General features: G+C 35.7%; 14 protein-coding genes across 14 annotated transcripts; 6 read left to right on the top strand and 8 right to left on the bottom strand.

Moving 5' to 3' along the window:
- Positions 1–933: 933 nt before the first annotated feature.
- ATP14 (F1F0 ATP synthase subunit h) lies at positions 934–1,251 on the top strand (the record flags this gene model as incomplete). Its single annotated transcript, XM_071051457.1, has 1 exon — positions 934–1,251. One exon carries the CDS (start codon positions 934–936, stop codon positions 1,249–1,251), a length of 318 nt encoding a protein of 105 aa, XP_070907486.1.
- Positions 1,252–1,784: 533 nt separating this feature from the next.
- GSP1 (Ran GTPase GSP1) lies at positions 1,785–2,429 on the top strand (the record flags this gene model as incomplete). The annotated part of the gene is made up of 1 exon (XM_071051456.1): positions 1,785–2,429. The coding sequence occupies one exon, from the start codon at positions 1,785–1,787 to the stop codon at positions 2,427–2,429; it is 645 nt and encodes a 214-aa protein (XP_070907485.1).
- A 757-nt stretch (positions 2,430–3,186) lies between these two features.
- Positions 3,187–3,762, top strand: SEC72 (Sec63 complex subunit SEC72; the record flags this gene model as incomplete). The annotated part of the gene is made up of 1 exon (XM_071051455.1): positions 3,187–3,762. One exon carries the CDS (start codon positions 3,187–3,189, stop codon positions 3,760–3,762), a length of 576 nt encoding a protein of 191 aa, XP_070907484.1.
- Positions 3,763–4,094: 332 nt separating this feature from the next.
- Positions 4,095–4,886, top strand: COQ11 (ubiquinone biosynthesis protein COQ11; the record flags this gene model as incomplete). The annotated part of the gene is made up of 1 exon (XM_071051454.1): positions 4,095–4,886. One exon carries the CDS (start codon positions 4,095–4,097, stop codon positions 4,884–4,886), a length of 792 nt encoding a protein of 263 aa, XP_070907483.1.
- Positions 4,887–4,958: 72 nt separating this feature from the next.
- GUF1 (GTPase GUF1) lies at positions 4,959–6,887 on the bottom strand (the record flags this gene model as incomplete). The annotated part of the gene is made up of 1 exon (XM_071051453.1): positions 4,959–6,887. The coding sequence occupies one exon, from the start codon at positions 6,885–6,887 to the stop codon at positions 4,959–4,961; it is 1,929 nt and encodes a 642-aa protein (XP_070907482.1).
- A 320-nt stretch (positions 6,888–7,207) lies between these two features.
- On the top strand, positions 7,208–7,774 carry IMP1 (endopeptidase catalytic subunit IMP1; the record flags this gene model as incomplete). Its single annotated transcript, XM_071051452.1, has 1 exon — positions 7,208–7,774. One exon carries the CDS (start codon positions 7,208–7,210, stop codon positions 7,772–7,774), a length of 567 nt encoding a protein of 188 aa, XP_070907481.1.
- A 524-nt stretch (positions 7,775–8,298) lies between these two features.
- SWP1 (dolichyl-diphosphooligosaccharide-protein glycotransferase) lies at positions 8,299–9,153 on the bottom strand (the record flags this gene model as incomplete). Its single annotated transcript, XM_071051451.1, has 1 exon — positions 8,299–9,153. One exon carries the CDS (start codon positions 9,151–9,153, stop codon positions 8,299–8,301), a length of 855 nt encoding a protein of 284 aa, XP_070907480.1.
- Positions 9,154–9,751: 598 nt separating this feature from the next.
- RNJ42_01285 (uncharacterized protein) lies at positions 9,752–10,051 on the bottom strand (the record flags this gene model as incomplete). Its single annotated transcript, XM_071051450.1, has 1 exon — positions 9,752–10,051. One exon carries the CDS (start codon positions 10,049–10,051, stop codon positions 9,752–9,754), a length of 300 nt encoding a protein of 99 aa, XP_070907479.1.
- A 1,300-nt stretch (positions 10,052–11,351) lies between these two features.
- On the top strand, positions 11,352–13,004 carry NDE1 (NADH-ubiquinone reductase (H(+)-translocating) NDE1; the record flags this gene model as incomplete). The annotated part of the gene is made up of 1 exon (XM_071051449.1): positions 11,352–13,004. One exon carries the CDS (start codon positions 11,352–11,354, stop codon positions 13,002–13,004), a length of 1,653 nt encoding a protein of 550 aa, XP_070907478.1.
- Positions 13,005–14,472: 1,468 nt separating this feature from the next.
- FDO1 (Fdo1p) lies at positions 14,473–15,411 on the bottom strand (the record flags this gene model as incomplete). Its single annotated transcript, XM_071051448.1, has 1 exon — positions 14,473–15,411. The coding sequence occupies one exon, from the start codon at positions 15,409–15,411 to the stop codon at positions 14,473–14,475; it is 939 nt and encodes a 312-aa protein (XP_070907477.1).
- An 867-nt stretch (positions 15,412–16,278) lies between these two features.
- On the bottom strand, positions 16,279–17,298 carry RPS16A (40S ribosomal protein uS9; the record flags this gene model as incomplete). Its single annotated transcript, XM_071051447.1, has 2 exons — positions 16,279–16,686; positions 17,284–17,298. 2 exons carry the CDS (start codon positions 17,296–17,298, stop codon positions 16,279–16,281), a joined length of 423 nt encoding a protein of 140 aa, XP_070907476.1.
- Positions 17,299–18,289: 991 nt separating this feature from the next.
- Positions 18,290–18,610, bottom strand: RPP1A (ribosomal protein P1; the record flags this gene model as incomplete). Its single annotated transcript, XM_071051446.1, has 1 exon — positions 18,290–18,610. One exon carries the CDS (start codon positions 18,608–18,610, stop codon positions 18,290–18,292), a length of 321 nt encoding a protein of 106 aa, XP_070907475.1.
- A 659-nt stretch (positions 18,611–19,269) lies between these two features.
- Positions 19,270–20,640, bottom strand: SIP5 (Sip5p; the record flags this gene model as incomplete). Its single annotated transcript, XM_071051445.1, has 1 exon — positions 19,270–20,640. The coding sequence occupies one exon, from the start codon at positions 20,638–20,640 to the stop codon at positions 19,270–19,272; it is 1,371 nt and encodes a 456-aa protein (XP_070907474.1).
- A 508-nt stretch (positions 20,641–21,148) lies between these two features.
- Positions 21,149–21,748, bottom strand: CIN4 (Arf family GTPase CIN4; the record flags this gene model as incomplete). The annotated part of the gene is made up of 1 exon (XM_071051444.1): positions 21,149–21,748. One exon carries the CDS (start codon positions 21,746–21,748, stop codon positions 21,149–21,151), a length of 600 nt encoding a protein of 199 aa, XP_070907473.1.
- Between the last annotated feature and the right edge of the window lie 358 nt (positions 21,749–22,106).

Below are 22,106 nucleotides of genomic sequence, written 5' to 3'. Positions count from 1 at the left end.
CTTTTTTTTATTTTTTTTATCTTCTGGTTTAATTTGAATTTTTTGATAGAAACCTTTCTACGGCAATTTACTTCCCCCATCCATCCTTCAAACGATGGGTTTTCGCTTAATTGCCCATGAGGAATAAGAAAAAAAAAAGAAACAACACCCATTAACAATATTAAGCTATGAAAACTACGAAGCAACTACCGAGGAAGGAAGCGAGAAACAGAAAAAAAACCCGGAATTGGTCCAGGGGTAAGAAAATAAAATACAGGCACCGAGAAAAGGTGTTCGTACTCAAACGAAAAGAGAAAACCTTAAAAGCGCAGCGTTGGAAGTGATGCTATAAGAAAATCGTACATATTCGTTTGCGTTGTAAAAAAAAAAAAAAGACTAGTCGTATCACTTCTACTAAAATGCCGCATAAGACGCACCCTTTTTTTTTTTATTTCTTTCTTTCACATATTCCACGGAGATAACAGAGGAACCCTGTGTTTGAAATAGAAAAGAATAATAGCACACCCAACACCACACACACACACACTCCCAAGATTCACACAGCTACTAGAAAACAAACAAAACTAAAAAAACAGCTTTGCTTCGATAGGGGGGGCTCTATATTTATACATTATGTACGGTATATAGCATGTGATATCCGTACTATGTTATACAGTATCACATGACCTTGTGGCCAATCATGTAGGAGCAGGTTGGGTGTACGGGTTTATTCACATGATTGTGTTGGAATTTTGTAAGGAAGGGAGAGAGTGAGAGAGAGAGAGAGAGAGAGAGAGAGGGATTAGGGTAAGTTTCTGTATTGTAAATGTAATTTGTAAAAAGATATAGATTAAAAAATCTATATATGTTTATATTAGTTTTATTTCAACATTCTTTAATTGTTTTGAAAAAACTTCCAATCAAAGGAATAAATCCCCACTAAGAAAAATAATAATGTTTAGAACTACGCTGCGCCAGTTCAGTAGTGGCAGAGTGACGAGAAATATTGTGTCTGATCTATATTTGAAGGAGTTGAAGGCTGTCAAGCTGGCACCTTTCTCATTGAAGGATGCTGAAGGTAATGTTAAGCCATGGTCTCCTCCTGCTAAACCACAGGTGCCAAACAGTGAGTTGCAATCTGGAAATGAATTGTTGAAGAGTTACAAAGAAGAAGGTGTCGAGACATTGCATACCCAATCTGCTGTTGAAGAAGGCCAGCAACAGATTGAAGAAGACTGGTTAGTACTAGCTGAAGAAGAACCTGCTCATTAAGAAGAGTCTCTTTTTTTTCTTTCAATTTCTTAAAAGCATCCTTTTAAACAAACAAAAACAAATACTATAATTGTACATACAAATATATATTCTAAAAAATAACAACAACACCACACAGTCTTCTGATTCGCTGTGCATTCCAAAAATAAGACTTGAACTATTGCCGCTGAATCAACATACATATACTCATTTGATATATCCTTCCTTATGTTAAATAATAAGATATTGCATCGTCGGTTGTCACGTGGTATACCGTAAATAATACCTATACACGTGACAAATCTAAATATCACACTACACGGTAACTATCATCAGTGACGACAGATCAAAAATTTTGTGTGCAATTTTTTTTTTTTTTTTGCCAAAATTTTTTAGAAGTTATTTATTTATTTATTATGTATTTTCATTTAATTAAAGAAGATAATTAGGTATATAAAATTATCATTTAAATTACTTAAAAAAATTTTTTTTATTGTTATTTAGTTGTTTTTAGAAAGGGTTAACGGGAAAATATAGAATAAGTAATAAATAAGATGAGTAACGAAGTTCCAACATTTAAGCTAGTTTTGGTCGGTGACGGTGGTACCGGTAAGACCACTTTTGTCAAGAGACATTTGACTGGTGAGTTCGAGAAGAAGTACATTGCCACTATTGGTGTTGAAGTTCACCCATTGGCTTTTCACACTAACTTCGGTGAGATCAAGTTCGATGTCTGGGATACTGCTGGTCAAGAAAAGTTCGGTGGTTTGAGAGACGGTTACTATATCAATGCCCAATGTGGTATCATCATGTTCGATGTTACTTCCAGAATTACCTACAAGAACGTTCCAAACTGGCACAGAGACTTGGTCCGTGTCTGTGAAAACATTCCAATCGTCCTATGTGGTAACAAGGTCGATGTCAAGGAGAGAAAGGTTAAGGCCAAGACCATCACTTTCCACAGAAAGAAGAACTTGCAATATTACGATATTTCCGCCAAGTCTAACTACAACTTCGAGAAGCCATTCTTGTGGTTGGCTAGAAAGCTTGCTGGTAACCCTCAACTAGAATTCGTCGCCTCCCCAGCTTTGGCCCCACCAGAGGTCCAAGTCGACGAACAGTTGATGCAACAATACCAACAAGAAATGGAACAAGCTACTGCCTTGCCATTGCCTGATGAAGATGATGCTGATTTGTAAGTTACTTTGAGAATCTGAAGTACCCCCCTTAAGACAAGCAGGAAGATATAAAAGAAAAGAAATTGAAACTATCCTTAAAAGAAACGGTAAAACAATGATCAATAATTGTAATATTAAGTTAATATAGAGAAGAAACAACATTATAATCAAAATATATTGATACTTAAGAAATGTTAGTATTAAAATTCTTTTAAAAAACTACATTTTCTTCTTCTTTATCTTACTTTAAATTATGTCATGTTATATTATTCGATTAATTTTTATTTTATGTCTTTCATCTTGTCTTCTATATTCTTTTTCCTCTAACTTAATTATAATATTAACATCTATCAACTATAACCCTCAATGGTTTAATATCAATACGCTTTTTAAATTAAAAATAAAATCTCGAAGTGTGACTTAAACTTCATTTTTTCTAACTAAGTCTCCCATATATATATGTATTTCCTTTTTTTTTTGACATATAAAAGAACTAAGTATCAAATTCTAAAAGACGACTAATATATTTATAATTATAAGATGATAACTATTGCAGTATTTTAAATATTAACTCATAATTGGTTGCAGTTATATTATTGAAGAAAAGATATCACTAAATACGAGCTGGATAACGCGATTTGAGAAAGTCCATGGTAGACACACACACTCTATATTTTATGCGAGTATATTATCTATAAGTTGTATCATATTTATACTGTACTAGTTACTACCATTACCAAAACGGTAACAGTAATAATAACAAATATCATAATAAGAGATGGCTTTGGTCTATAACGAGAACAGCAAGAAGATATCGTCTGAGATCGAGAACGAATCCATTCAGACTAATATTGTACAAATAAACCATTTGACACAATCGCTGGTTGGTGTTACGAAGCCAATATTGACTCCTGAGCCTAACAATGAGTCCACTAAAATGATCAAGAACTTATTTGAGAATGCAATTCAAAATATACAGAAGAGGAAGTTTCCTGAGGCCTTGAAGAGTACTACATTAGCTATCGAAATGGCACAGAGGAAGAGAGCACCATGGGAGGCATTCGCTGTTCAATTACAGGAATTACAATTTATGACCCGTCAAAAGATTGATCTAGCGTTGTCACAGAAGAAGTATGTCGAAGCCCTACAAGATATAGATTTCATGCTGAACACAGCATTTATCAATTCGGATATGTTTATCAGGAAATGTGATGCATTGATCAATTTAGGTCAACTAGAGGAGGCTCGTGTTACTTGCGAGAGAGGGCTAAGTATGCAACCAAATGAAACAAAATTGAAAGCCATGATGTATGATATTACGAGGAGACTAGCTGAATATAATGGTGATATTTAAAGAAACTTTTTTTCTTAACTGCATGAAGAAAATGTCATCGATATGGAAGGTTATTACAGCCAAAAAGTAATAGATATTTTAAAGTCTTATAAATTTGTACATTTAGTTGTTCTTAATTGCCTTTTGAGAAGGTATGATATACCAGCACCAACTAATTTAATATATATGATATATTGTTCATCGATTAATTTACGATTTTTACATTTTTTTTTTGGCATTGAAGCACTCGTTCATATCACTCTGCCCTAAATTACTATTATTATAATAGGTGCTACGCTAAATAGTAACCCTCTAGTCAAATCAATCAATTGGCGTATGTTAATATTAAGATTATGCAGTCCTTAATTGTATTCGGTGGTAATGGATTTTTAGGCAAGCGTATATGCCAAGAAGCCATAAAACAAGGGTTAAAGGTCACATCTATTAGTAGGAGTGGGCAACCTCCAAGGTATTCAACTGCAGGTGATTTAAAATGGATAGAACAAGTCAAATGGGCTTCTGGTGATGTATTTGAACCAGAGACGTACAAGGATAAGCTTGCTGAAGCTGATAATGTTGTGCATTCTATGGGGATTTTGCTCGAAAATGAGAACTATAAGAGGTCATTAAATGGAGAAGGGTTCAAGTTTAATTTGGGGAGTAATCCTTTAGACAAGCACGATTCTTCCAATTTCACATATCAAAGGATGAATAAAGAAAGTGCTTTGATTTTAGCAAATGCCTTTAAGGAGGTGAAAAGTAATGATTCAAGGGGTGCCTTTGCATACATATCTGCTGATAATTGGTTTCCTCTGATCCCAGAGGAATACATAACTTCTAAAAGAGAAGCTGAGTCACAACTGTTACGATTTAATGAATTTAGGCCTATAATTGTTAGACCAGGGTACATGTTTGATGAATATAGAGGTATTGGTGATAAGAGGGAATATATGCGCTCTGCGTTAGACCTACTCAATTGGACTAATAGAACCTTCCTGAATAGTAAAATCAGGTGTGTGAATAATATTATCAGGCCTACTGTTTCCACTCAACAAGTTAGTAGATCTTTAATTTCGAAAATTATGGATCCTAACTTTAAGGGTATCATGTATTTAGAGGATCTACTAAAGCGTCAAAAACTATAGAATGCTTATATATACAAATGCAATCTCTATATAAATAAATATTTACAAAATTTTTTATTCACATGCTCCATATCATCTTTTCAAGAACGCCTGATAAGCTTCTTGATTTATTTGAACCCTACCTACTGTTCTCATATGCTTTTTACCTTCCTTTTGTTTCTCAAGAAGTTTCTTCCTTCTTGATACATCAGAAGCGTGTAACCTTGCTAATACATCCTTACGTCTTGCTTTTATTGTTTGACGAGCGACGATTTTGGTGCCTGCCCTAGCTTGAATAACAACCTCAAATAGTTGAGATTTCACAAATTCTTTAAACTTTAATACCCACTCTCTACCTACTTTCTCAATTTCTGATCTATGTAAAACTCTTGCTAGTGCATCAATACTCTCCCCATTAACTAAAAGCTCTAACTTCACTATATCTGAGGGTCTGTATCCATTATCTTCATAATCTAGAGATGCATAACCCTTACTGGCTGCCTTAAGTTTCCCAAAAAAGTCATCAACAAGATGTGCCAAAGGAAGAAAATATTTTAAAAGTACTTGTCCATTGGTATTTAGGTAGTTAATTTCTTTCTGTTGTCCACGATTGGCATCACAAAGTTTAATAACATTACCCAAGTATTCCTGTGGTAATGTCATGATTGCTTCAACGTAAGGTTCCTGTAATTCCGCAACCTTCATTCTCTTAGTAGCACTATCTGGGAAATCATCGGGATTTGTTATAATTTTCTCCTCACCATCATTCATCTTGACTAAGTAGGGTACAGTAGGTTGTGTAATAATAAGTTTCGAGCCATACTCCTTCTCTAACCGTTCCCTGAACACTGATGCATGAAGGGAACCTAAAAACCCTAATCTCCAACCTTGGCCTAAAGCATTCGAGGTCTCTCTTTCTAGCGTTACAGATTTATCATTCAAGACAAGCCTGCTAATATCATCGTCCATTGCTTTGAATTCTGTTCCACTGGCAGGAAATGCACCAACATACACCATAGGTTTTTGCTCTTCAAAACCCGGGAGGACTTCGGTGATATTCTCTTTACCAACATGCATTAATGTGTCACCCACATGGGCATCACTGGAATCCTTCATACCTAATACTATATATCCTACTTGACCAGTAACCAAAGAGCCTGTAGGAACTCTATCAGGGTACATTATACCTACTTCTTTAACATCATATTTTTTATTAGCGTGTGCACATACAACTTTGTCGCTCTTTTTAACTTGTCCATCCACAACATGAACCAATAATATAACACCTAGGTAAGAATCATACCATGAATCAACCAATAAGGCCCTGAACGGTTTCGTTAGTTTACCAACTGGGGGTGGTATTCTGTCAATAATTGCTGGTAGTAATTGTTCTTTAATATTTATACCGGTTTTAGCGCTGACACCGATAACCTCTTCCTTCGGTAATTCAAAATTATCTTCTATCTCAGACTTTGCTCTCTCAACATCAGCAATATTCAAGTCAATCTTATTCACCACGGGGATCAACTTCAGTCCCATACTGTATGCCAAGTAGAAGTTTGCTACCGTTTGTGCTTGGACACCTTGCGATGCGTCTACCAACAGCAATGCACCACGACAAGAGGCATAGGACCTCGATACTTCACCTCTAAAATCAACATGCCCAGGTGTATCCACTAAATGTAACAAATAGTCCTTATTGTCACGCTTGTCATGATAAAACATAGTACATGTCTGCGCTTTAATCGTGATACCTCTCTCCCTCTCAACCTCTAACTTATCCAAGACTAGCTTATTGGACGAATTCTTATCGATAACACCAGTTATCTCTAGCAACCTATCACTCAGTGTAGACTTACCATGATCAACATGTGCCACAATTGAGAAGTTCCGGTAGTTCTCTTGTGGGATATCATTAATACGTCGCTGGATCTCTGCACTAGTCATCTGATGATTCCATCGTACCTTTCCCTTAGATATAACAAAACTCCTTAGCCGTGGCTGTAGTAATATCCTCAGCATTCCCGTTTATATCTAGTATTAATAAACCTAAGGTTGCTTATTTGGTGTATCCTTATTACTATTCCATCTTTTGGATCATTAACATAGTCCTCTAGCATTATTTTTTTTATTTTTTAATCTTTAAAGGGAAGATCGCTTACTCACAATTGAAAAAGGCTCCATCCTATAAAATGGGTTTATAGGGAACTCAGTATATAAAATCATTGTTTTAAATACATTCACATTTTTAAGCTTGCCATTCATCAATTGCCGTTGTAACGAGGGGATTAACCAATTTTTATAAGTAGCTCACTTTTTTTTGGGGAAGGCAACTATAGGTTATGTACAAAGTTATCAGGTCGGGTGCGTATGTTGCACAATCGTTATGTTTTCTACACGTCTTCCACACATATTGCTATGAATTCACTGAAACTAGGGGAGAATCAATGTTACCTACGCTTAGAGCAGCAAATGATTTTGTACATGTGGACAAGAGGTATAGGAACGGGAGGAACTGTTGTATTGGAGATTGTATAGTAGCGGTGAAACCGACAGATCCCAGCCATCGAGTGTGTAAGAGGATCAGTGGCATGCCTGGTGACTATATACTTGTCGATCCGGGTCTCAGAAAGGATATAGTCAACTATGTACCGAATGAGTGGGGCACAATGGAAGAAGATGAGTTCAACACTTATATACGGGTACCTGATGGCCATGTGTGGGTTACTGGCGATAATCTTTCACACTCATTAGACTCTAGAACATATAATGCATTACCTATGGGGTTAATAAAGGGAAAAATCATAGCGGCTAATGACTTTAACGAACCATTTTGGAATCCAATGACTGAAAAGATCTGGGGTTTTAGAAGAATCACGAATACTTTTGTAGATAGCAATGGAAATTGAAAATAACACAAAAACACAAAAAAAAAAGAAACAACAAAATACCTACAGCTCTATAGCAATATATATATATATTCCAATTACATTATTCGTTTCATTTTGCGCTTTTATAATCAACTGTATATAAGTAAATCAAAAAGCAGAACAAAAGATTAGTAGTAATACAAATAGAAATGAAAAAATTATTAAATTTAACGGTATATAGTCATAAAATATATTTACCGTAACTATACCAATGGACGTTTATATTATCTATCAAAGTAATACTAATCCATTTTTTTCTCAGTAAGGTTTAATTTAATCTAATACATATGACATAAATTAACATCAAAAATTTTGAAGGAATATGAATAACATCATAATTAAATAGAACAAAAAACTAGAAATAAAATAAATGATTTACAAAATAATACAGCGTATTAAATTGTTTTAATCTTTATCTTATTTCTTCTAATTTGTCCTTTCTAAAAAAATGATTATCCAATTTTCATTGCTGATAATAGAAAAAAAAAGAGATAGTATTATATTTACAAAGGCTTGTCAAGGGATCTTAGGAACTTAGCACCCATCCAGATACCTGGAACACCCAGACAGAAGGCCTTGTAGATGGTTTCAAAAATACCAACACCGAATTGGTATTGAGCGAAAATATATTCGAAACCGATGATAGTACCAAGGAAACCAACAAAGTAGATAGAGTTAGACTTTGGCATGTTGTCGAAGTTGTAAGCACCCATGGATGACCAAGCAACAAACAGGGCAGCAAATGCGGTAATAATAATCAAAGAGAAAACACGAGCGACAAATGCTGGTGCTTGAGTTGGTGGCTTGTTGAAAGTGTGTGCCATTTCTTTTTTGATGGCGAATTCTTTTTCAGGAACCTTGTCCAAGGCTGCCAAATGGCCGTCGATAGCTGAACCTTCAAAATTCATATAGAACAATACTCTGTTGATGTTCTCAGTGTCATCCTCATTACTTATAATTAACGTGACTGGCATTGGCTTTCTATCATTCTTATCATAAAGCGCTAATAGGTTTCTATCTAGAGTGTCTACTCTAATAGCAAACGCAAACAAGTCCACATCGTTACTTTCAACAATATCGTATACAACTTCTTGATGTAACTCTGGGTACCCTAGTAACAATTCAGCATTATGAGGAGGGCCATCGACAGTAGAGAATTTAACCACGAAGACATCAAATGGATCATCCACTTCTATCAATTTCACCTGTTGGTCTACAACAGTATCGGCACCGAAGTCCTTATAAGAAAGCAACACTGTTTCGTTCTTGAAGTAATTCATAACTTCTAGGTTCTTCACGTTAAGAGCACTGCTAAAGCAGCACATTACCATGGCAATAATCAGTTGACTAAATAACATCTTTTTACTTGTTCTTTTGTTGTTGTTTTTTTATTATAATTATTACAATTCCAGCTAGTAATTGATCACTTTTCTGTTTTTCTCTTTATAAAAAAATCTATCTTTTTGCAAATCTTTCCCTAATATTTTCTTCCTTTCTTTCTTCCTTCCCGTGATTTGTTCTCTAAAACTTTCTTCTCGGGAATCAGACAATTAATTGCAACAATTTTAATTCCAAAAAAAACTATCAACAAAATAATGTTTAATTTAATCTCTTAATAATATGGAAATTAGGTTAATCAATTAGTTTAATGTATTTTCTCTATTTCTCCAGATATTCGAGATATCAACTTCCAAGGAATAATTAAAAAATAAAAAAAAAAGGTTTTGCCTCCTCAAGCGAAAATCCACGATGAAACAATACAAACAAAACAAGCAACGAAAAAAATACAATGCCCAGCAATTGCGTGTCCCTATTTTTTTTTTTTTTTTATAGCACTTCCTTCAAAAAAACATTTCATATCACCATATGAACCGTACAAAGTAATGCTGAAGAAATTTGGGAGGGGTGCACTATTATCACGTTCAACGGTACACCATATGACCTTCTTTCGTTCTCTTATATATTGCGTTGTAGTACATTCAGATCAAATTTCTTCTTCTTTGAGTATCTGTATTTCTGGTTCTGGTTCCCACTCTGTGGTGTATTCTGTACCTGTTCGTACCCAGTTGTCGGTGGCGGGTCTATTGGTATATATACATCAGTCCTTAAATAAATATATACAGCTATCTGGTAAAGTGTATTCGAAAGAGTACCGGAAACAACGACACATATGGCAAACCAAGTGGCACCAACTAACAATGGCATTACCACTAAACTTCCACATACAGTTACTATCCCACGTAACATCTTCTTCATTTTTACTATTCTTTGTCTTAGAAATCCTTTTTTATAAGAAGAAATATATTTTTTTTAACCGCCGATATAGAAATAAAACAAAATATTATTACGCAACACCTCGTCAACCACGAAATATTTTGACTTCTTTTCCACTTCCCCCGTAGTGTATTACTAATATCCGGAAAAACAAGGAGATTATCCGGAAAAATGTTTTAGTTTTCATGTCCCTAAAAAAAAAAGGCTCAATGGAGGGAAATAAAATTATACCCGATTTGTCGGGTTTGGATGTCAAAAAATCTTCTTTTGAGGGAAAAAAAAATAGTATATTAGCTTTTCCCGTAATAAATAAACGGAGGGAGGGTAGTTGACAAGGAGTTCCACAGAGAACACGTGGAAAGAGAAGAGGACAATAGGACATATTTCCGCTTCAGTTTCTTGGTCTGTCTTGTCTTCTAAACTTGAGCTGCGTGACCTCTTTTAAAAGAAAGAGAAGAGTAGTAGATCCCCCGTTTATTCTTCTCTCTACGTCTATTCTTCTCATCCTACTTATTTTTAGTTCCTGTGTTAGTTGGAGTAATAATAAAGAAAACGAACTCCCCGCATCTACGAGTAATATTGTAGGGTAGGGAAAGTGGAAAAAATGCAGTTATCGGCTATTAGGAGGAATGTAGCTTCACCCTCAATCTTTCCGGTAAAGGGAGGGTGTATAAAGCTTGTAAAATCACGCACCAACCCCCATGGCAGACAGCAGAAGTGCAATTCCGCATAGTCTAGAGAGAGAGAGAGAGAGTGTGTGTGTGAGTAATAGAGATAGAGAAGAGTAGGGCTAAGGGACTAAGGGCTAAGGGCTAGGGCTCTAGAGTGAGAGTGAGAGTGAGAGTGAGAGTGAGAGTGAGAGTAAGAGTGAGAGTGAGAGATAGAAAATAGAAAAATAGCAAGAGAGCTTAGGCAAAGAAGCATCACTAAGAGAGATTTCTCTGTAAAGGAAATGGAAAAAGGAAAAAGAAACGCTGGTAATTAAATTGAAGGGATAAGCTAGAAAGAGTTAGAAGGGGAAGATAGAGTTTTTTCTTAGGGCATCGAATTCGAAGAAGGAAAGAAAGACAAAAAAAAAATTTTTTTTTAATTAAATTTTTATATATAATCTAATTGATAAACTTATTATTTTCTTTATATAACAAGTAATTGACATATTAAATTAATAATATAATATAAAATCCTTTGGAAAAAAAACCAAACAGAAAAAAGGTTTAACTTATCCTTTGAACTCCCCTCCCCACAAGGAAAATAAAAAAAAAAAATAAAAAATTAAGTTGATATGATAGCTAATAGAAGCAGAGTGTTCGGTAGAACACTCGCCATGCCTCTTAAGAGAGCCCCCATTATGAGAGCCCCCATTAGGGCTCCCGTACGTAGCTACGCTACTGGCCCTGTCGCTGGGGCTGAAACCCCTGTCGCGGGGAAGAAAAGCGCGCTTAGGACGTTGGGGAAATGGACGTGGAGAGCTGCGTTGTACGGTACTTTGTTAGGTGCTGGTTATATCTCGTACTCTTTGTACCGTGAGTCGAATCCTTCTAAGCAGAAGCCCCAGAGCGACCATTTTGCCAATGGGTCGAAGCGTAAGACCATTATCATACTGGGTTCTGGTTGGGGGTCCATCTCATTGCTGAAGAACCTAGACACGAACATCTACAACGTCATCGTGGTTTCCCCAAGAAACTATTTCCTGTTCACTCCATTGCTGCCATCGACGCCAGTTGGCCGTGTCGAGTTGAAGTCTATCATCGAACCAGTGAGATACATCGCCCGCAGAACTACAGGCGAGGTGCTTTATTACGAAGCTGAAGCAACCGATATTGATCCCGTGACCAAGACTGTTAAAGTGAAGTCTAACTCTCAGAAGAACGACTACGAATTGGATTTGAACTACGACTACTTAGTTGTCGGTGTTGGTGCCCAACCTACGACTTTCGGTATCCCTGGTGTGTATGAGAATTCTTCTTTCTTGAAGGAGATCTCGGATGCGCAGGAGATCAGAATTAAGATTATGAGAAACATCGAGAAGGCTGCTTCCTTGGCTCCAAACGATGAGGAGAGAAAGAGATTGTTAAGTTTCGTTGTTGTCGGTGGTGGTCCAACTGGTGTTGAATTCGCTGCTGAATTGAGAGACTATGTAGACCAGGACTTGCAAAAATGGATGCCTGAATTAAGCAAAGAGATTAAGATTACTCTAGTTGAAGCCTTGCCTAACATCTTAAATATGTTCGACAAGAAATTAGTTAACTATGCCCAGGATCTGTTCAGACAAGAAAAGATTGACTTGAGATTGAAGACCATGGTTAAGAAGGTTGACTCTACCAAGATTACTGCCAAGTGTGAAGAGTCTACTGAATCTATTCCATATGGTGTTCTTGTGTGGGCTACCGGTAACGCTCCAAGGGATGTATGTAAGGGTTTGATGGACAAACTTCCAGAGAAGCAAAATTCCAAGCGTGGTTTGCTAATCAACTCGAAGATGCAACTACTAGGTGCTGAAGACTCGATTTTCGCAGTTGGTGACTGTACTTTCTATCCAGGTTTGTTCCCTACCGCTCAAGTTGCCCACCAAGAAGGTGAATACTTGGCTAAGGTCTTTAAGAAATTACACAAGGTTGACCAATTTGAATATATGGCCAGCAAGAACAATCAAACCAACGAAAACATCTCTGACTTAACGAACAAAATCAATAATTTAAAGGCTCAGATAGAAGACTTCCAATACAATCATCACGGTGCACTAGCTTACATTGGTTCTGAACAAGCTATTGCCGATTTGGCCGTTGGTGAAGCTAAGTACAGACTAGCAGGCTCTTTCACCTTCTTATTCTGGAAGTACGCCTATTTAGCCATGTGTCTATCCTTCAAGAACAGAATTTTGGTTGCTATGGACTGGACCAAGGCTTATTTCTTGGGTAGAGATACATCTGCTTAATCGGGAAAATTTCCAATGTTTTTTTATTAGTATTAGTATTCCACATTACTCTCTTTTTTCGATAGTAATTTATTTCCCATGCCCCCATCCCCAATTTGATAGAGAACACTGCTTGTTAAAGTTACGTAATGAAAATTACCAAAAGCTCCCAATTTATCTCATAGTTTTCTGATATAATATTCTTTTATCTTTGAACTTTCTGTGATATTTAACCGACTTAATAATAATAATTAAAAGAGATGAAAGGAGAATAAACTTAATATCAGAAATGACATGACTTCCAATTTTATCAATAAATGGTCTCGCTATGACAGACATCAAATATTTTTTTTTTTTGATTACTCTACCTTTGTAAACGACTATTATTTTCTATTGTACTCGCCGCCAACATCTTTTTTTTTTTTATTGTCAGACTTATGCTATAACAGAAACTTTCAGCCTTAAAAATTTATAATGAGATCATTATTAATATAAGGCTACAAACAATACTAAAATACCAAAGAAAACAAACCAAAGAGAAATTTTCAAATGTTATGAGGTATCGACAAATTTGATATTTGTATAGTACTGCATGAACATTAACTTTTAAGACTATGACTCCTTAATTTCCTTGATGTGAAAGATGACTTCAAGAATAAGCTGCTAAACAACAAAAAGGAAGACATTGCATTAGGTATCCTCGTATGATCATCCCATTTTTAGTCTTCCTTTTTTAGTAACAAATTCTGTTTCTTTCACGATATATATTCACACGTTACGTAATATTCTTTCTTTTTGTATATTCTATGATAATGATAATATTATTGTTAGTCGTTTAAAATAAATACATCCAATTATCGAGTTGGTTTATATTATTGAATTCACATCACAATTATAAGATAATATCTTAAGAAAACTTTAAATGGATGATATAATCTGCGTGAACGATATTGAGGAGTATTTTTAATTATACGGTTTTACAACTAATATTTTTATATAGAATGACAGAATATGGAATGCCCAAATAATGTTTTGGTCGTATAATAACTAATCACGATAATAAATTTCGATACAAGATTTGAATATGAATGAAGACTCTGTTTGATGCTATTGTTGAAATGTAAGGATATTTGTAAAATCCATTTATATATATCCTCTTCTAAAACTAGAGTAGTATATTTGTTTTAATCATTATTGAGTTATCAATCGTCAAGTATTCGGAGAGTAACTTTAAGAATTGAGATGAGCGAGAATGTCTTGTTTCATAATTAGCAAATAAAAATACGCATGATCTTATAGAAGTAGATAAAAGAATTTTAAACATATTGTAGAATTTTATTATATATTTATTATCATGACATATTTAAATATATGAGAAATTAGAATGTGCTCAGAAAAGTGGCTAAGGTTATACCCTGATACTACATATCTTTTAAAGTAGAATTATTTCCTAACCGAACAACTATTCCGTATGTATGCATTTTGTTTTTCAATATGATATATCTTTAACAGATCCATCCAAGGTATTGAATCTTTTCATTATTGGTAGTTTTACATCAAGCTTCAGCTCAGGTCTTGGAACACTGGGTAGTACCACTCTCAAGTTATGTAGATCCTCCTTAGATCCAGTGGTATGTACCGGTTGAATTACTCTACCATAGCTGGGACTCCGATCAACTTCTAATTCTGTATCATTACTACTCTTCACAGCACTCTGTATAATAGTTCTATTTAGAGAGTCATCATCTTCTATTCTAGTCTCGTCTCCATTAGGCGAAGCACCTGCTGATTTGTTCTCATCTTTCAACACATGAGAGGCCAGCATACCTAGTGTTTGCAGCATATGTGATTCATTTTTCAATTGTCTAGGCTTTTTGACAGATTCTGTTACTGGAATAGTAGTATCAGCTTCTTCAGTATCCTCCTTTACATTAGATATCATTGAGCTCTCAGATTGGGAGGAGTCAAAAGCTGCCGGCGTCTGGTTTAGAAGCCTCATTAATTGATTGATATGATGGTTCTTAGCTACAATCTTTTTCTTATATTTGGTCACTTTGTTATCCTTCACCTTTAACTGTTCAGACAGATGTATATTTTCCTCATATAGCTGACTCTTCAACCTTTCAAACTGCTGTTTCTTCAGATTATCTTCCACTTCAAACCTCGACTCTGCCTCGGTATCGACCTTATTCGTCAACATCAGATTCTTAAACTTCAATTGCTGTATTTGTGCGCTCGAATCGGCCAATTGCTCGACCATCCTGCTCATACATTCAATTACATCACCCTTCACAGAGTCATCAACCTCCTTGATACTCTTCAGCTTATCTAACAAGCTCTTGCCCTCCTTTATAGACTTCTGAAGCGGCCTTTCCACAACGGACTTTGCTTCACTAGAACCGTTCATCACTGAATATATAGCACTCATGCACTTTGCTTTATGTGGTTTTTTGTTATTATTTGTTACTCTCTCGTTCCTCCAAATAGTAACTCCTATATATCTTTAATATGCCTACCCAATACTTAGCTCTAGTTCAAGTAAGAAAGTGGTTTTTCTAATACTCATAGCTCAATACCACTAATATAATTGGTCTTTAATTAATTTTTGTTTACTGTTTGCCAATTCGGATATTCACATATTCGAGCCACTCCTACAGAGCCGTCTAAGCCTGTCTGATTATCAATTTTATAGTCCTACGACAGTTTCTAAGAAAGAACGAAAAATAAATACATTAATATAACAAAAACAGTCAAAAGGCCTCGAAAGCACCACACAAAAGCTGCACGAAAAAATAAAAAGACTAAAAACAAAATTTTGGTGTCGCGATTGACATGTGAGTATCCGTATATAGATATATTGATATACTGTTATTATGCTAAAATGATCGTCAAGTTCACATATTCAACCTATTTCTATAAAAAGTTAGTGTAATTATTCATATAAGTTACTAGTAGAGGTTACTGGGGTGAGGGGAAAATAATGTATGGTAAGTTACAACTAGATCAAGGTGCGATCATTTTTTGTATATATGTGATATAGTATTGTTTTTTATAGTGTGTATTATTATTACTTAGTAATTTATGCTTCTATTTAAGAAGGTTGTATAACTAGTATCAGAGAAATCATTCATGTATTTTTTTTTAATGGGATTATCTTTTATTGAAAAAATATATTAATTATATTTTCATAGAAATTATGCCAATTTTAAGAAAAAATTTCAAAGATATAGATAAACAGTTTTGTAAATATATGGTAGAAGTAAAAGATGTGGGATATTGGATAGATGGAATGGTCTTAACGGTAAGACTTTTGGAATCTGGAACGAGCACCCTTACCACCGAATTTCTTTGGTTCTGGTCTTCTAGCATCGGCGATCAACAAGGTTCTGTCGTAAGAGGTGAAAGCCTTCTTCAACTCGTTCTTGGATTGTTCGTCAACGTACTTTTGGTGGTAAGCAACCAAACCCTTAGCAATAGCTTGTCTGATAGCGTAGACTTGAGAGACGTGACCACCACCGGTGACTCTAACTCTGATGTCGATCTTGGCGAACTTGTCCAAACCGACCAACAACAATGGTTCGTAAACCTTGAATCTCAAGATTTCTGGTTCAACCAAAGTGATTGGAGAACCGTTGACCTTAATCAAACCCTTACCGGCCTTAACGTGGGCAACGGCAGTAGCAGACTTCTTCTTACCAAAAGTCTATTCATAAATTGAATTGTTATTTTAACTTATTATCTTTCAATAGATTAGATTGCACACAAAACAAAGTTTCCGGCACTGTCGCCAGAAATCTGTCAAGCAGCAAACATAAACCATTAACATGAAAAGAAAAAAAAAAAAACAAAAAAATAATTGTTAGTAACTAATGTTCTTTAATATCAATATTATTTTCAGCTAGGTGTGAATATTTCTCGGATCCCAATACATAGAGGATATGCCTTTCTTTTGATATAAATCCTAATTTCATTTCCACTGTTTGATGCTCTCATTTCTGATTTTTTATCCTTATTTCTTCATTCTGATCAGGAATAAAAAAGTCTCACCTTCTCCAAAGTCTCTTTCTTCTTCTCTTTTGTCAATCACTGCGTAAATTCAAATCTTTTTTACATATCACTCTAATAAGTTTACTATCCAGATTTTTCATCAAATTACTAGTTGATTGTTGTTATTTCAAATCATCTCATTGCAGTGGAACGGGGTATGGCATTATCTTTTAATTACGGGCTACTATTTCACTATCCTCTTCAATTTTGCATTGGTATCTTCAAAGCTAGTTTTATTATCATTAAGACATACTTGGACACTGGACATCTTGCGTTTGCTATGTTGTATTTTCGGTATTATTTCAAAAGCGGCTATACAAACTAAACACTAGTGTAATTATACCACTATATACATCAATTAGGTACTGTTTTCATCTATAGTATCAAGTAATTTTTGGCAAAATTGTTCATTTCCCAAGATGCTGTTCTGGATTGCACAGCTCTGTGCCCACTCGGCATGCTTAGAGTCTCTGCAGTAAAGACCCTGCTTTGCTGCGCATCCTTGCCAGTTCTTCCATGTCCTGGAGGAACCTCAGTAACGAGATGGGGTATAGCGGCAGCTAGGCTCAGGGTGTAACGCAAACAGAAGCGTACGCTGGCAGGGGAGCAGTTCCTCTTCCCAGTGGACCTCGATAGTGACATTGAATGTTAGATAGCATGGGCCCATTCTTCCCTCTGCCTACTAGCTGTCCTAATGGGAAAATTTTCGCAAATGTTTTGGCTAATGAAAAAACAAAACAAAACAGAAGGCCTCGGGCTTAACAAGAAAAAAGATCAAGGACGGAACAAAACACCGCACAAATTTGTTTGTAAATTAGTCTTACTTATTTTGGAAATGATTTCTCGATAAAAAAATATACGTACAATTTATCGAGGTGTCCGGATGTTATAGCAGTCACATATAATTTATTCATGTATTCAGCCTTATAGTTAAATTTAGTTCTGGGCCATAAGGCGCCTATTAGGGAGCCATAGAAGTAGTACGTACGATACCTTTTGCTAGTGTAAAATACTCAATTAGAATAGTCATTTATATAGTAAATTATATATCATTTTAACGCAATTTAATTGAAGCAATAATTTCTTTATATTAAATAATATATTACTATTATTATATAATGGGAATTAATACTATGCAATGTTGAAAAAAGGTGAGCTATGTTATAGATCAATTAAAAAAATCTTGAAAATAAAGGTGAAATATAAAGAGGAAAAGAGAAACCTCTTCCCATGATAATTACTTGCTTTAATTAAGATTCTTAGTCGAACAAACCGAAACCCATGTCGTCATCGGATTCTTCCTTAGCTTCTTCTTCCTTTTCTTCTTCAGCAGCGTCACCACCGGCAGCAGCGGCAGAACCACCACCAACGGAAGCAACTGGAGCAGCACCAGCGCTGAAGTTGACCATCAAAGACTTCAAGTCTTGAGCTTCCAAAGCTCTAGCAAAGATATCAGCCCAGATACCTTCGACTTGAACGTTGGCGGCTTCAGCCAAAGTAACCAACTTCTCGGAGGAGATTTCGACCTCAGCGTCAGCCAAGATCAAAGCAGCGTAAGCCAAAGCGGATTCAGTAGACATTTCTTTATTTCTTGTTAATGGTCAGTGTAGAGATAATCAATTTAAGCTCCTGTAGTTCCAAAAAAACACAATCAAAGCAGACTATTTCCTTACAGATCTTAAATATCGAAAATTGTAATACGATAAAGAAAACAGAAAAGATGGCGTCTAAACTTAGGAAGTACTACAAGTTTTTTATTTCAAAAGCATTGAGAGCAAATAATTTTCCAAAGAGATGAACAACTGAAAAATTTTGAAAAAAAAATTTTTTTTTTGCCAGAAAAGTTGCGTGGGTCATTTAATACGTAATTGTTATTTACCTAGTCACATGTAAATGTCACGTGTAACTGTACTTCTTAATCCGGGTATTAATGAAATAGCAAATTGGCCTCTTAGCGCATGATTAGTGAATGATATATTGTTTAAAGATATTAAGATTGTAGTAGAAAAATCGAACAGTGAACCAACTTTTACATATAGATTGCATTCTACAACATCTACCATATATAGTAAAACCATAGAATAATTCTTATATTGATATTAGTCAGGTCGTCATATATATCATCACTTGCACAAAAAAAAAACTTACATATATTGATCATCTACAAGTCATATTTTATCAAAAATATAGGTACGTGATAGCTAGTATAACGTCCATATTAGTACTATTTAACAAGCAGTCAGTTCTTTTTACTTTCTTTACGCTTTCTCTTTTCATCTTGCAAGCTTAATCTAATCGCTTCATTTACCATTTGTCTTTCTAGCTCATCTAGGGCATTGTCAGTTATACCAGTAGATCGACCACCAGCCCTGCTGGTGCTCTCGCTTTGTGAGTCGTCACTACCTGTTGTTGCCGTTCTATGAGGTCCAATTAACCTATTACTTACATGAATAGCAGTTGCATTAGCAGACCTTCTTGCCAATCTGGCTCGTTCTTTATTCAACTTAGACTCCCAATCAGGACGAATATCATCAGATGTGACAGTGTAGTTTTTTATTTCTCTTTCTGTAATGGTGACAGGTATGAATGAATTTGGATGCTGGCCGTTTATCCCTACTTTGCGCTCCTCAGGAGGAGTATATGTAACACTGAAGTTAGGTGTTGCACAATAAGGACAACTTGAAGGTTCTGATATTAATAGGTTTGGATCTTTCTCACTGTCATCAGCCTGTGGTTTCGTTGGATCTACCTCATCATGTGGGAAATGCGGATCTGCTCTCTTAATTTGTACAAAACATTCGGTACATATAGGTTGTTGACAACATTTTGAATAGTTCAATGGTCCAGGGATGTACAGGAAACATATTGGGCACTCCGCACCATTCTTGTAAAGTTCATATTTTAGCTCATCATTCGGTAAGAATTTATGCGTGGTGGTAGATTGATCTCTTCTATCGTCATATTTCTGTTCCAGGTAGGCATTATTCTCTGATTCCTGCCATTGAATGCGTTTCCTATGAAGTCTGGCTTTGAATATCAGAGCATGCATTTTCCGTTGTTCTTTCTTGCTTAAGCTTTTGTCAACTAAGTGATCGAAAAAGGGGTCCTTAAGGTTTCCGACGGGAACATCCTCATACTCTTCAACATGCTCATTAAAAGGCGCATGTAACGGAAGTCCATCTACAATTTTAGTAACTTCTTCTTTAGTCCACGATTCGTCAAAGTCTTGCAATGGTATATAGAAAGGCGCTAATTTTCTATCAATAATTAATTTACGCACAATATCAACATCATAATCCACCTTTTCAAGACTATAACAACCATGTGGCGCAAGGTATCCACCATCTACAGTTTCATCAAACCTTATTACTAACTTTCTAGCGTTATCCTCCTTCTGTTCTTCCTTCTCTCTAGTGGATTTCTTTCTCGATCCCTTTCCGGCATTGGACTCAGATCTCACCCTATTATTACTCAGTATACTTCCAACTAAAGATGTAGTCCTCTTCCCTCTCGCCCTAACTTCTTCCCCAGTAACATTAGCACTGGTATCAGAATTGACACTTCTACCGCCATTAGATTCCTGATCTAATTTAGTAGGAACGTTACCCATGATTGTACCGATTTCTTAACCTCTGAACTTTCCTTCTCTTCTAAATCTATACACTAATATTATTCCAAAAAAAACAACAACTAGATATATTGTCTTTTGTATTTGATATAACTTAAGTTTTGATCCAGAAACAAGTGACTCCCCCCTATTTTTCTTGGATAAATATTCTTTGCTTACTATTTTTCTTTCCTTTCTACCTCTAAATATCAATTACTCCTTTATTCCCAATATAGAAGCTGAATATTAATGGATTCTTCGACAATAGAGCTAGTTGAGATGAAATAAACACCTCTCTTCCCTCTCGCTGCCTTATATACATCCAATTTCTTTTATACGCCTCAAAAAAAGGGAGATCCCGCCGAAAAAAAAAAAATTAAAAGTAGCCCCTCCCAAAAAAAAAAAAAATCCAGCCGCTTACTGTGATCGTAATATACGATAAACCATGTGAGCACCTTTTTATACTACAGCCGTAGTAATTTCGAAGGTTACGCATATAAATACAACGATGCTATACTGTCTTTTTGGTTACTATCTGTCGACATAGCATGTCAATTCCTGTTCCTGTGATCCCGCTGCACAGCACATACGTAGCGATGTTACTTTGACCGGTTCCTTGGCTTAGCATGGACTCTATTTGGGATTGTATATCGTGTGTTAGCTCTTCTATAAATTTAGGCGATGGCTGAATGAGATCACATTTGTTTAGTGCCACAATGAGCTTGCATTGGTACCCAATACGGTCTTTGTCCTGTGTTACCAGTTCTTTCAGTTCCCGGAAGGACTCATCGAAGCGGATCGGGGAGCTTATGTCTATACACCACACCAACACATCTGTCTTATCGAAATAGTTGTCCCAGAAGGGACGTAGGGTGCGTTGCCCGCCTACGTCCCACATGGACACCGTATAATCCTGCGAGTCCTGCTTGCTATGTATTTGGACACTATGAATCTGGAAACCCACCGTGGGTGTGATACTCTCGTTTCTCTCCGAGGCGGGTAGAATATTATTCACAATCGTAGATTTCCCTGAGTTGTCAAGGCCGAGAACTAGGCATCGAATCTCTTTATCCTTTATCTTTTGTTTCTTGATAATCGTCAACAAACCCATTGAAAATAGATATATCCAGTCAAGTCAAACACGAAAATTCTTCGGAAAAGTATATCCCATATTAACACTTTTGTATGAACTCAACTTTTTTTATTCAAAACCAGATCTTGTTTATATTCTTCAGTACGTGATTGCCTTTTCATTAAACTACCTCATCGCGTTTTTTTTCTGTTTTGGGACCGGCCCCGTTAAGAGACCTAATAAACAATAACATACACACACAGACACATAGATATTATTAATGTAGGATTTGAATAGCTAGCACTTTATTAGCAAGTTCTACAACCATTATTAAACAATAATAAACAATACCATAACGCTTCGTGGTGAATTTTTTTCCACTTAGGTTTGAAATGCT

Source organism: Nakaseomyces bracarensis, assembly GCF_045282275.1.
Source record: "Nakaseomyces bracarensis strain CBM3 chromosome Unknown Scaff6_1, whole genome shotgun sequence".
Taxonomy (NCBI): Eukaryota; Fungi; Ascomycota; class Saccharomycetes; order Saccharomycetales; family Saccharomycetaceae; genus Nakaseomyces; species Nakaseomyces bracarensis.
Note: the sequence above shows the minus strand (reverse complement) of the source record. Positions and strands in the feature narration are given on the sequence as shown.